This window comes from Peromyscus maniculatus, chromosome 20 (genome assembly GCF_049852395.1).
Source record: "Peromyscus maniculatus bairdii isolate BWxNUB_F1_BW_parent chromosome 20, HU_Pman_BW_mat_3.1, whole genome shotgun sequence".
NCBI classification, from domain to species: Eukaryota; Metazoa; Chordata; class Mammalia; order Rodentia; family Cricetidae; genus Peromyscus; species Peromyscus maniculatus.
In genome coordinates, this window is record NC_134871.1 from 69,683,551 (window position 1) to 69,697,171 (window position 13,621).

The 13,621-nt window shown below is 49.3% G+C and overlaps 1 protein-coding gene across 2 annotated transcripts in view; it reads right to left on the minus strand.

Annotated features, from left to right (window-relative positions):
- Window positions 1-13,621, minus strand: part of Fam186a (family with sequence similarity 186 member A) — a 58,120-nt gene that overhangs the window by 14,304 nt on the left and 30,195 nt on the right. For both annotated transcript variants that reach the window (XM_076556758.1, XM_076556759.1), the window contains exons 4-5: window positions 2,482-9,664; window positions 870-1,062 (exon numbers count right to left, since the gene is read on the minus strand). In XM_076556758.1, the coding sequence (XP_076412873.1) occupies window positions 870-1,062; window positions 2,482-9,664 (7,376 nt within the window). The remainder of the gene's footprint in view (window positions 1-869; window positions 1,063-2,481; window positions 9,665-13,621) is intronic.

A 13,621-nucleotide genomic window follows, 5' to 3' on the forward strand; every position in this document is an offset into this window, starting at 1 on the left:
TGATGGAAAAGCCCCACAAATGGACAGTAGTATCAGGATATAATATCATGAATGTAGTAAATCAATATAATTAATGTAATTAATGAATATCATAAATATAATTATTGAATGAATACTGCGAATGTGATCAATGAATACCACAAATGTAATGAATATCATGAGTGTAATTTTAAAAAATTAATTAATTAATTAAAAAAAAGAATCTCAAAATGAGCATTCTGGACAAATTAGGTATGTAATATGTTCATTACCATTTGTCTTCAGAGTCAGGAAAGGGGACAGCAGACACGTTGGTCATTTGAAAGCAGAGTTACATAGCTAAGGAGACCAACTGATGGCCACGACACCAGCAGAGAGGCATGGGACAGAGATCTCTTCCCAGAACCTCCAGGGACAATGAACCCTGGGACACTCTGATTTCATAAACTTCTTGTTGTTGCAGGGGTGGTAGAGGATTCTTTTCTTGTTGCCAGTTCTTGAGGGGGCAGATGTTCACTAAGATAGGAACTTACCCTATAGCCAAGGCTGCCCTGGAATTAGCTATGTAGACCAGGCTGGCCGCAAACTAATAATTTCCATTATAAATTTCTGATAACCTGTTACAACAGCCCCCAGGAAACTCATACACATGGTCTAGCCAGGTAAACATTATTGTCAAAACTTATTTCCTTGGAGCTGAGCACGCCTTTAATCCCAGCGCTCAGGAGGCAGAGGCAGACAGATCTCTATGAGTTCGAGGCTAGCTTGGTCTACATATTGGGTTCCAGGGCAGACTGAGCTGCATAGTAGAGAGACCATGTCTCAAACAAAACAAAACTACGCTTCTTTCTTTGTCTTGCCCTGGGAGAAGGAGCGGACAGCAGAGCTACCTGGGTGAAGAACTGCATCATGGACCACAGACAGTGTTTCCGCCTCTGCTCTAACTGGTTCTGCTTTTCAGTCCAGAACCACATCACCTTCTTCTGGTAGTGATCAATTCTGTCCAGCATGGTGAAGAGGTTCTGAGTCTCGTACCCTTTCCCAGTATTTTGGATGGCTCTTAATCGTTTGATTATGTTGTTTCTTGAAAAAAAAAAATGAAGAATTAGATCCATACAGTTCTTAAACCTACCTTAGCAAACCTGACTTCTGTTTCTTTCCATTCTGCTCTCATTCTGAGTTACTAGGAGGTATGAAAAGGGGTGGGAGACTTGTTTAGTGAAGTCTTTATCTAATTCTCATGTAAGAATAAATTTCTGCCGGGTGGTAGGTAGCACACGCCTTTAATCCCAGCACTTGGGAGGCAGAGGCAGGCAGATCTCTGTGAGTTCGAGGCCAGCCTGGTCTACAGAGCGAGATCTGGGACAGGCACCAAAGCTACATAAAGAAACCCCGTCTCAAAAAATAAATAAATAAATAAATTTCTGAGTGGATTGGTAGTGGTGGTGCAAACAAAAACTATACATTTTTATTTAAAAAAATGAACAAAAGCTATAAATTTCTGTAGACTAGGCTGGCCTTGAACTCATGGAGATCCACCAGGCTCTGCCTCCCAAGTGCTGGGATTAAAGGCAGGTGTCACACCTGCCTGGCTTAAAATTATTTTCTAATATTGGAATGTGAGAGGACTATCTGGGCAAGGTGGCTGTTTTCCCAGTACTGAAGACTGCAAGGCAAGAGGGTTGTCATGAATTTGAGGCCAGCATGGACTACATAGTGAGTATATGCCATACTAGACTACAGGAGACCCTGTCTCAACAACAAAAACAAACAAACAAAAAACTCAAAGAATTTATAGTAGACATACATTTAAATTCCCTCAGTAGAGGGAAAGAGACTATTTTACAGGTAGTGATCAAGTAACTAGGCAAGAAAAAATAAAAATAAATAAAATTAAAAACAAAAAACACAAACAAACAAAAAAAAAAACACCCAGATCTCATAGCAGAGAGGTGTGAGCCAAAGACTTACATGCAAGGAAAACAAACTGAGAAAGGTTGGTTTGGTTGGTTGGTTGGTTTTTTGAGACAGGGTTCTCAGCCCTGAATCCTCAATGTACACACTCCATCTGCCTCCAGCTCCCAAGCAGTCGAGTTACAAGCATGTACGACCACAGCTGACTTCCTTTTCTGGCCTTAGCCCTCCATCCCGCAGATCCTTAAGGAGAGGATCTTTACAGCACATGATCTGGGGCTGGAGCAGTGACTCGGCGGTTAAGAGTAGTTGCTGCTCGGCCAGAGAACTCGGGTTTGATTCCTAGCACTCACATCATAGCTCACAACGGACTGCAAGTCCAGTTTCAGGAGATCCAACATCCTCTTTGAGCTCAGGCACACACACAGTACAGATAGGCATGCCAACGAAATGCCCATGCACATAAAAAAACTAAAAATATTTAGAGCGCATGGCCTGATAAACATGAAAATTCTAGGCAGTGATGGACAATGGTGTTCAACGCAAGGACTTTATCAGAAAATGGTTCTGTATAATCATTATACCCACCTGGCAAGCTGGATCAGCCTATAGGCAAGATACTTGCGGGACAGATACCCCAGCCGAACTGTATTCATGTGGAGTAATTCAATTATGAGATTCCTGGCAATTGTGTGGTACTGTGAAGGGAGTCCAGCAGTTTGTGCAGCGTGATTTAATATAGCCAGGTTCTTCCTTTGAGCCTCCACATCGACAAAGTATCTGTCTTCATGCTGCTGGGCAGTGACAGGGGACCCCACCATCTTGGTTTTCCTAGTGCCAGGAACTGGGGATAATATCCAGGGCTCGTCTATTGGGGGGAGCCGTGGTCTTTGGCCCCTGTCAGAAGGTGTGATCTGTGGTGTTTGGGAGAGCTGAGTGGTCAGAGATGGTAGTGATGCTATAGATTTCTCCCGAGCGGAAGGTGCTTTCTCACCAATGTGATGGGACTTTGATCTTGGTATCCTAGAACTAGTGACATAAGGCTGAAACATTCCAAGTGATCTCATGTCGGGAGAATCTTGGAGTACCCGAGCTTCTTCGAAAATGTCAGAAAACTTAGACATTTGCATCTTCTCCATAGGGAAGGGAGCCGGAGAGACCTCAAAGCCCAGAGCAGCACTCGGGTGAGCTCTGATTGATTCAGGTTTTGGAGGGGAAACAGCTACTGGCCTTTTCTGAGAGACTGAAGAGGGAGAAATTCTCTGAGGTCTTCCAGGGACTGGGAAAGCCTCTGCTGAGACAGGAGTTCTTACAGCGAATCCTTGCTCAGCAATGATCAGTGATGGCTTTGGCTGTCCGGGGGTAGAGTAGGTCTGCATGTAGGGAGTTTGGCCATGGATGGCCGGAGGCTGGAAGGGGACAGCAGAGCCTCCAGGAACAAAGAGACCTGGAATCTCTCCAGAGGTTGGTGGGGCTCCAGATCCTAGAGGTGGTGTCGGCCTTCTGTGGGTGAGGCGAGTTTCCGGCATTAGAGGTGACCCGGTGTCCCCAGGTTTGAAGGGATGCCAGTGACCGAGGGGCAGCCCTGGAGTGGAAGGGACTTCTGGTGTTAGAAGCTGTGTGGGAGTGACTTGACCTCTGTCTGCTAGAATCTGTCTGTAGGTGGGAGAGACGCGTGTTTCTTCAAGCTTCTCAGAGTCAGGAAGAAAGCTCGTTGCTAGGCTCGTCCTAGGGGAGGAAGGGGCTTGAGAAGACTTCAGTTTCTGCAATGCAATAGATGTAGGAAGCTGTCTGTCAGGGGAAGGAACCAATGCAGCCGGCGGCGCGGTTAAAAGCCCCCAGGTCCAGGCCAGTTCTTCAGTGAGTGCGTCTTCTAATGCTGCCACCTGCTCAGAGGTGAGGGTGATAGATGCTGCCTGAGTTTGTTCCTGGGTGAAAGTGACACCCAAATTCTGGGCTTTCTCAAGTGCTATAGTGAACGTTAGCGTTTGTATCTCTCCTGGACCAAACTGGCCCGGCAACGGGGCCTGCCTGGATGTGAGGGGAGGCTGCAATGCCTGGGCTTGCTGGAATGCCTGGGTCTGCCCTGGCCTGAGAGTGATGCCCGATGCTTTGCCCTGTCCCTGTGGAAGTGGAATTCCAAATGCTGGGGACAGTTGAGGAGTTAGCGGGATTTCAATTGTCTGGGTCTGTTTAGAGGCAACCGCTGGTTTAGGTGTCTGGATAGACTCGGGGGTAACAGGGACTTTCAGAGTTTGGATTCGCTCTGTAGTAGGGCCGCCCCTTAGTGCTGCAGCCTGTTCATAGGTTAAAGGAGCCTCCAACTCCTGGAATTTCTTCAGAGGAGAAATACCCCGTGTCTGGAACCGTGAAGAAGTGAAACGAATCCCCAGGGCCTGGGCCTGCCCAGGGGTGAGAGTAATCCCGAGGGCTTCTGCCTGCCCAGGGGTCAGGCTGATTCTGTGTGCCTTGGCCTGCTCAGTGGTGAGAGTGAGCCCCAGGGCCTGGGCCTGCTCAGGGGTCAGACTGATCCTCCATCCCTTGGCCTGCTCAGGGGTGAAAGAGACTCCCAGGGCCCGTGCCTGCTCAGGAGTCAGACATATCCTCTGTACCTTGGCTTGCCTAGAGGTAAGAGTGAGTCCCAGCTCCCGGGCCTGCTGTGCACTGAGAGAGATCCCCAAGTTGTGGGTCTGCTCAGGGGGGGGACTGATCTCCAGGGCCAAGGCCTGCACCCTGGTCAGGTTGACCTCTTTTTCCTTACCTGGCTCAGGGATAAGAGTGATTCCCGAGGCTGCTGTCTGCTTAAGGGTAGGAGCTACCCCCAGGGCCTGGGCCTGTTGGAGGGAGAGTGTGATCCCCAGGACCTGGGCCTGCTCAGTGGTCAGACTGATTCTCTGTGCCTTGGTCTGCTCCAGGGTGAGAGTGATCCCCAGGACTTGGGCCTGCTGAGGGGTCAAACTGATCTTCACTGTCTTGGCTTGCTCAGGTGTAAGATTGATGCCCAGAGCTTGAGCCTGCTTAGGGGTGAGAAAGATCTTCTGTATCCGGGCCTGCTGTGGGGTAAGTGTGAGCCCCAGGGCCTGGGCCTCCTCTGGACTGAGGCTGATCTCCTGTGGTTGAGCTAGTTTGGGAATGAGAGTAATCCCCAGGGCCTGGGCCTGCTCAGAGGTGATTGCTATCCCCAGGGCCTGGGCCCGCTCAGGGGTCAAACGGACCCTCTGAGTCTTGATCTGCTGAGGGGTGAGAGTGAGCCCCAGGGCCTGGGCCTGCTGAGGAGTGAGAATTATCCCCTGTGCTTTGGCCTGGTCAGAGGTAAGAGCCATCCCAAGAGCCTGGCCTTGCTGGGGAGTCAGACTGATCCCCTGAACCTTGACCTGCTGAGGGGTGAGAGCAATCCCCAGGTCCTCGGCCTCCTCTGGGGTGATGGTGATCTGCTGTGCTTGGGCCAGCTGAGGGGTAAAAATGCTTGTCTGTGCTTGGGCCAGCTGAGGGGTGGTATCTATCCCCAGGGCCTGGGCCTGCTTAGAGGTGATTGTTATCATCAGGGCCTGGGCCTGCTCAGGACTCAGACAGACCTTCTGAGTCTTGATCTGCTGAGGGGTGAGAGTGAGCCCCAGGGCCTGGGCCTGCTGAGGGGTGAGAATAATCCCCTGTGCTTGGGCTTGCTCAGGGGTAAGTGCCATCCCAAGAGCCCGGCCTTGCTCAGGGGTCAGACTGATCCCCTGAACCTTGACCTGCTGAGGAGTGAGAGCAATCCCCAGGTCCTCGGCCTCCTCTGGGGTGATGGTGATCTGCTGTGCTTGGGCCAGCAGAGGGGTGATTGCTATCCCCAGGGCCTGGGCCTGCTCAGGGGTGATTGCTATCCCCAGGGCCTGGGCCTGCTCAGGACTCAGACAGACCTTCTGAGTCTTGATCTGCTGAGGGGTGAGAGTGAGCCCCAGGGCCTGGGCCTGCTGAGGGGTGAGAATAATCCCCTGTGCTTGGGCTTGCTCAGGGGTAAGAGCCATCCCAAGAGCCCGGCCTTGCTCAGGGGTCAGACTGATCCCCTGAACCTTGACCTGCTGAGGGGTAAGAGCAATCCCCAGGTTCTTGGCCTCCTCTGGGGTGATGGTGATCTGCTGTGCTTGGGCCAGCTGAGGGGTAAAAATGCTTGTCTGTGCTTGGGCCAGCTGAGGGGTGGTATCTATCCCCAGGGCCTGGGCCTGCTCGGGGGTGCTTGTTATCCCCAGGGCCTGGGCCTGCTCAGGGGTGATTGTTATCCCCAGGTCCTGGGCCTGCTCAGGACTCAGACAGACCCTCTGAGCCTTGACCTGTTGAGGGGTGAGAGTGAGCCCCAGGGCCTGGGCCTGCTGAGGGGTGAGAATAATCCCTTGTGCTTGGGCTTGCTCAGGGGTAAGTGCCATCCCAAGAGCCCGGCCTTGCTCAGGGGTCAGACTGATCCCCTGAACCTTGACCTGCTGAGGGGTAAGGGTAATCCCCAGGTCCTTGGCCTCCTCTGGGGTGATGGTGATCTGCTGTGCTTGGGCCAGCTGAGGGGTGATTGCTATCCCCAGGGCCTGGGCCTGCTCAGGGGTGATTGTTATCCCTAGAGCCTGGGCCTGCTCAGGACTCAGACAGACCCTCTGAGCCTTGACCTGTTGAGGGGTGAGAGTGAGCCCCAGGGCCTGGGCCTGCTGAGGGGTGAGAATAATCCCCTGTGCTTGGGCCTGATCAGGGGTAAGTGCCATCCCAAGAGCCCAGCCTTGCTCGGGGGTCAGACTGATCCCCTGAACCTTGACCTGCTGAGGGGTAAGGGTAATCCCCAGGTCCTCAGCCTCCTCTGGGGTGATGGTGATCTGCTGTGCTTGGGCCAGCTGAGAGGTAAAAATGCTTGTCTGTGCTAGGGCCAGCTGAGGGGTGGTATCTATCCCCAGGGCCTGGGCCTGCTTAGGGGTGAGATTAATCCTTTGTGCCTGGGCCTGCTGAGGGGTGAGTGAGACTCCCAGGACCTGGGCCTGTTGAGGACTCAGACTGACTCTCTGTGCCTTAGTCTGCTCAGGGGTGAGAGTGAGCCCCAGGGCCTGGGCCTGCTCAGAGGTGAGTGTTATCCCCAGCCCCTGGGCTTGTGGAGGGGTCAGGCTGATCTCCTGTTCCTTGGTCTGCTCAGGAGTGAGAGTGAGCGCTAGGGCCTGGGCCTGTTGAGGGGTCAGACTGATTGTCTGGGCTTTGGCTTGCTCAGGGGTAAGAATGATGCCCAGGGCCTGGGCCTGCTGAGGGGTTAATGTAATCCTTGGTTCTTTGGCTGGCTCAGGGGTGGGGGCAATGCCTTGATCCAGGGCCTGCTTCAAGGTGAGAGTAATGTCTTTTCCTTGGATCTGCTGGAGAGGTAGAACTGCTCTTTGGGTCACTGTGACCCCAGATGTTGGCACTTGTTCAGCGGTTTGGATTTCCGATATGTAAGCCCCGGCTGGAGTCAGCGTCTGCTGAAGGATCCTAGGGGCCATCAGCTGAGTGCCCAGCTCTTGTTCCTGCTTGGCTGTGGGAGGAGGGATCTGCACTTCTTTCATGGGTTCGTGACTAGGAGGACCACCCCAAACCTGTTCCCGCTCAGGGATGAAAGATGCCCTTGAAATCTGAGATATCTTAGAATCCACTATCTGGGCCTGCTCAGGGGCGGGCACTGGGAGGGGCTTGGCAGAAACCAGGAGGGTCCTGGGGGAGAAGGGCTGCTTATCTTCCGGGCTCTCCATGGCTCTCGGATCCACTTGGAATAACTGTACTTGGCTCGTCTGAAGTTTCAGGCTTTTCATCCACCTGGGCGTTAAGACCATTGCGCTCTGGGTGAAGGTTTTGAATAGGTCTTTAGACTTTGAGTCACCCTTGGGCGGCAGCTTTGATTTGCTCCCTTTCGGCCTCGGGCCTTCTTCTGCATCTCTCACCCCCTTCGGCTTCTCCTTGTCCACGTCCTCCCTCTCCCTCAGGTCCTGAGCCCTGCTCATGTCGGGGGTCATGGCTGCCGCCGCCGCCGGTCTCCACTCTTCCTGCTCTGCTGCCTTCTCCCTGGCCCTGTGCTTTGGCTCGGCCTGTTTCGGAAGTCTTTGCTCTTCCTTCCAGGCCTCCTCTTCCCACCTCTGCCACTCTTGCCTCTTGTCCTTGTGGTCTTGGGCTGCTGCGGAGACGGTCACGCCGTCTTTCTCGCTGTCCAGTTCATCTAAGATGGTTTGCGTTAGCGCCCTGACCACTGGGTCTGTCATCTCGCTTAAGAGGAAGCTGACGAGGTCGGACTTGGCACTGATGAAGCCCTGCCCAGCAAATGGCTGCGGTAAAGCAGGAGTCGCCTTTTGTGGTTTGCTCAGTTTCTCTCTCAGCTGTTTTTTTCTTGACTCTTTGTACGCCCTCAAGGTTCTAGTCACGGTTTCAGCCACTTTTTGGACATATTCTTCTGTTTTTGCCTTTATGAGATATAATTTTTCAACTTCTGCTCTTTCTAGTGATTTCTCCTCCTCCTGTATACTCTTTGGATCAAAAGCCTTTCCTACATTATTCGTTTTCTCTCGTAGGAAAGCCAATATGGCTTTTTGAAATGATTCTAGGGTATTTTGTTCACTTCTGGCATCAGGAGTTGCTGGAGTCTGCTTAGGCGTCTTGGATTGTAATTTACTTTGTTGCTGTTTTGTGGTGCCTGGCATTTCTTCAGTTTTTCCTGGTAAGGGTTTTTTCCCCTTGGTTTCTATTTTGGGTGGCTCTGGGGTACTCTCAGGCTGGCTTGCCTTGGTTTGTTCTGCTTCAGTCTTGGATTCTTTGTCCATTGGCTTAACGGGGGGTACCATTTTAACCTCTGATGAAGCTGGGCTTTTCCCAAGTGAGTGCTCCGACCTGCCCTTCTTGAATCGTTCCCACAGGCTACTCGCTCCACTTTTGACCTCCTGGCCCTGTGGTTTGCCTTCTAAAAAGGATTTCCCATCTTTTCTCTTCATGTCCAGGGCTTGTAGATCAGAGAACTGACTAGATGCTATCTCCATGACTTTCTTTTCCTCCTTCTCCAGGTTTGCGTCCGAGGTCTCGGCTGGCAGTGGGACTGGGGGATGCTGCTTTTTCTGATCCTGGTCGGCCTTATCTTCAGCTTGCTGCTTAGCCACATCTACAGCCATTTCACCTTGGGCGACATATGTCATACTCGAGTCCCACTTTATTGCGGTGGCTCTGACACCCTTCGTTTGGGACTCATCTATAATCTTTTCGAGCTCTTTGTTTAAGAGACTGTCAATCTCCCCTGAATCGACCTCTTTGCTCACAGATGCCTGTGGAGACCCTAGAACTAACATTCTCAAGCTCGGCGTAGTTGGGACCAATAGCTGGCGTCCTAGAAAATTTTTTATTCGAATAAGCTGGTCACACTTTTCTTCAGAATCTCTAAGTTTCTGGTGAAGCATTTCGTTTTCTTTACTGAGATCTTGGATGACTCTCTTCAAGAAGTCTTTTTCTGTCTCTCTCTCTTCATTCACACCCACGCTGGTAGCTTGAAGGGTCATGAGTTTCAGCTCGTCACTGACCATACTCAAGGCTTTGGAAAGGTTCAGAATAGTTGCTGATATGTATTTAATGGCATTGTTTTCCAGTTTGCTTAACATGGCTGAGCTGATGAGTTCCTGGAGCATGTCTTGAATTTCGGAAACCTTGGTACTTAATGCGAGTTGGTCGCAGATCATCTGGTCTGGCCTTAAAGCGTGGGCCGCGGCAGGCCGCTTTACAACTCGCTCCTTCCAAGCTTTCCAGAGAGTGCCTCTAGTCACTAGGAAGAAAAACACAAAACAATGGACTTGCGTTTCTTCCTTTAGGTTGTGCTGTGCCCATGCTTAAGCCTAAGGAACTTAGGATATAGGATAAACATTCATCAGAAAAGTTGAAATAATATTGGACTTTACAGTCAGCAGCCAAAGGTGAGGTATCCACGGTCTCACTTTAGCACAGAAAATGGCCAACTTAACACTTGAGAGAGAAGAGACAAACCTCCATCACAGCAATGGAAAACAATAGGTAGAGGCTCCTCTCTACAAGAACAATGGAAAACAATAGGTAGATGCTCCTCCCTACAAGAACAATGGAAAACAATAGGTAGATGCTCCTCTCTACAAGAACAATGGAAAACAATAGGTAGATGCTCCTCTCTACAAGAACAATGGAAAACAATAGGTAGATGCTCCTCTCTACAAGAACAATGGAAAACAATAGGTAGATGCTCCTCTCTACAAGAACAATGGAAAACAATAGGTAGATGCTCCTCCCTACAAGAACAATGGAAAACAATAGGTAGATGCTCCTCTCTACAAGAACAATGGAAAACAATAGGTAGATGCTCCTCCCTACAAGAACAATGGAAAACAATAGGTAGATTCTCCTCTCTACAAGAACAATGGAAAACAATAGATAGATGCTCTCTCTACAAGAACGGCAGCAGTGCTCCCCTTGCCTACAGGCTGCGTAGATAGACTTCCTTCCAAAGATTACTTCCCCCAAAAGAAATTGGGGGAAGTAATAACATTTTTTTAAGGCAAGGTCTCTTGAATGGCCTAGAACTAGGAATGTAGATCTCGTTGGCCTCAAACTCAGAGATCCGCCTGCCTCTACCTCCAGAGCGCTGGATTAAAGGTGTGCACCCCCACCGCCCGGCGTGTGTCATCATGCCCAGCTGTACTTTAGTTTTTGAAGTCGTGATGTCTGTCCTGAACCCAGAGCTCATCTTCTTGGTGACAGTCTGGCCAGCAAGCCTCAAGGACCCACCTTGTCTCTACTTCCCCAGCTCTGGGACTACAGCTGTTCTTGGCTGCACTCTAAGTTTGTATGTGGATGCAGGGGATCCACATTCAGTGCTTGTGTGGTAAGTGTTCTTCTGGCTGAACCTTGATGTGATAGAATGAAACGGCACATTACTTATGTGCTCTTTATTCCCCAAATCAGCCATCTCAGGGCAAATTTCATCAGAGCACCGTCTTATCACGTACCTGATTGTTTCTCAAAATTCCTAAGGCCAGACATCGGGCACAAGGAAAAGTCTGAGAAACTCTAGCAGCTAAGAGGAGGCTAAGCAGATACAGACACTACTGGAGGTAGTGTGGAGCTCACATCCAAGACAGAAAGGGATGGTAGGTGAGGACCAGGAGGTCTGACTATGTTATGCAATTTAGTTACTAATAACGTGCCAGTGTTGGTTTCTTTCTTCTTTGCTTTGTCTTTTTGGTTCTTTGAGATGGGGTCAAACTTGCTGTGTAGTCAACAATGGCCTTGAACTCTGGATCCTCTTGACTTTCTCAAATACTGAATTCCAAGTGTGAGCAACTACACCTGACTTCAACTTTGGCATCTTAAATGTAACCAGTGTACATACTCACGCAAGATGTATATTCAAAGACTGTCTTAGTTAGGCTTTCTATTGCTGCGATGAGACACCATGACCAAAATCAAGTTGGAGAGGAAAGGGTTTATTTGGCTTATACTTCAGCATCATAGACCATCCTTGAAGGAAGTCAGGACAGGAACTCGAACTGGGCAGGAACCTGGAGGCAGGAGCTGATGCAGAGGCCATGGAGGGTGCTGCTTACTGGCTTGCTGCTCATGGCTTGCTCAGCCTGCTTTTTTTTTTTTTTTATAAACCCAGGACCAGCAGCCTAGGGATGGCCCCGCCCACAACAGACTTGGCCCTTCCCCAAATGTACACCAAATAAGAAAATGCCTTACAGCGGGATCTTTTTGTTGTTGGATTTTTTTTTTTTGAGACACCCTTTCTCTGCTTAGTCCTGGCTGTCTTGGAACTCACTCTGTAGACCAGGCTGGCCTTGAACTCACAGAGATCCGCCTGGCCTTACCGTTGGATCTCAGGGAGGCATTTTCTCAACTGAGGTTCCCTCCCTCCTCTCTGATGACTCTAGCTTGTGTCAAGTTGACATAAAACTAGCCAGTACAAAGATTTAACTGTGTGTGAGTGTGTGCGTGAACACATGTGTGTGTGTGTGAACACATGTGTGTGTGTGAGTGTGAACACATGTGTGTGAGCCCATGGAGAACAGTAGAGGTCATCAGATCCTCTAGAACTGGAGTTGTGCACCCTTTTGACCATGTGGATACTGGGAATCAAACTGAGTCCTCTGGAAGATCAGGCAGTGCTCTTCACCACGGAACCATGCACCAGCCCACTAATGCAAGATACCGATAAGGGGAAACTATGGAGAAGTATCCAAGAACTCTAAAGCTACTCTAAAAAATAAAGTCCATTTAAAAGTAAAGGTGAATGACGATGAGCCAGGGCTGGCAGGTAGGGATGTACTCCTTTAATCCCAGCACTTGGGAGGGCAGAGGCAGGTAGATCTCGGAGTTTGAGGCCAGCCTGGTCTACAGAGTGAGTTCCAGGACAGACAGGGGTGGGGTGGGCTGGAAAGATGCCTCAGTAGAGCACTGCCTGATCTTCCAGAGGATCTAGAATTTGATTCCCTCCACTCGCTTTTAACCTTCTGTAAACTCCAGTTCCAAGGGATCTGATGCCCTCTTCTGGCTTCCACAGGCACTGCATGCACATGGAGCACAAATATATATGCAGGCAAACACCCATGCACATAAAAATAAGTAAATAAATTTTAAAAAGAGTAAAAGGCAGTAAGACTTTGCCCACATGACCCAATTGTATTCCCAGTAGCCTTCTTTTTTTTTTTTTTTTTTTTTTTTTTTTTGGCTTTTCGAGACAAGGTTTCTCTGTGTAGCCCTGGCTCTCCTGGAGCTCACTCTGTAGACAAGGCTGGCATCGAACTCACAGAGATCCACCTGTCTCTGCCTCCCAAGTGCTGGGATTAAAGATGTGTGCCACTACCACCCGGCCAACCAGTAGCCTCTTGATATTTAGATTTTGATATTAGATATTTAGATTTAGATATTGATATTTAGTTCTTGCCACATGAGTTTGGGCCCCATAAATATCCACTAGCCAGTAAGATAAAGAAATAATTATAGCCAGGTGGTGGTGGCCCACGCCTTTAATACCAGCACTCCGGAAGCCAAGGCAGGCTAATCTCTGTGAGTTTGAGGCTAGTCTAGGCTACAGAGTAAATTCCAGGAATGGCAAAAAGCTACACAGAGAAACCCTGTCTCGAAAAAGACAACAACAAAAAAAAAAAAAAGAAAGAAAGAAAGAAAAGGAAAGAAAAAAGAAAAAGAAAAGAAAAAAGAAAAGAAAAGAAATAATTATAAAACTATATTGTTAGGTCAGATATGGTGGCATGCGCCTTTAATCCCAGCACTTGGGAAGGAGAGGCAGGTGGATCTCTGTGAGTTCAAGGCCAGCATGGTCTACAGAGCCAGATCCAGGACAGGCACCAAAACTACACAGAGAAACCCTGTCTGGAAAAAAAAAGAAAAAGAAAAAAGAATAGTGGAACAAAGAACACTATAAGATATACAGAGAACAGGCATAAATTCAAGTAAATCAAGAACGACATCAGCTGTAAGTGATATAATGTACAAAAGCAAGGCATGCTGGCATACACCTGTAATTTCAGCACTCAAGAAGTTGAGGCAGGAGGATTGCAAGTTTAAGACTAGCTTGTTCTACAGACTTAGCTCCTACATTGACAAAACAAACAGCAACAATAATAAAAGTGCATATATGCCCCCTCTTCACCCTGTCATCCACATCCACAACCCTAAAAAAAAATCAGGAGCTGTTAGATTTGTTTACAAAAAAAAGTACTCAATTGTAAATGGC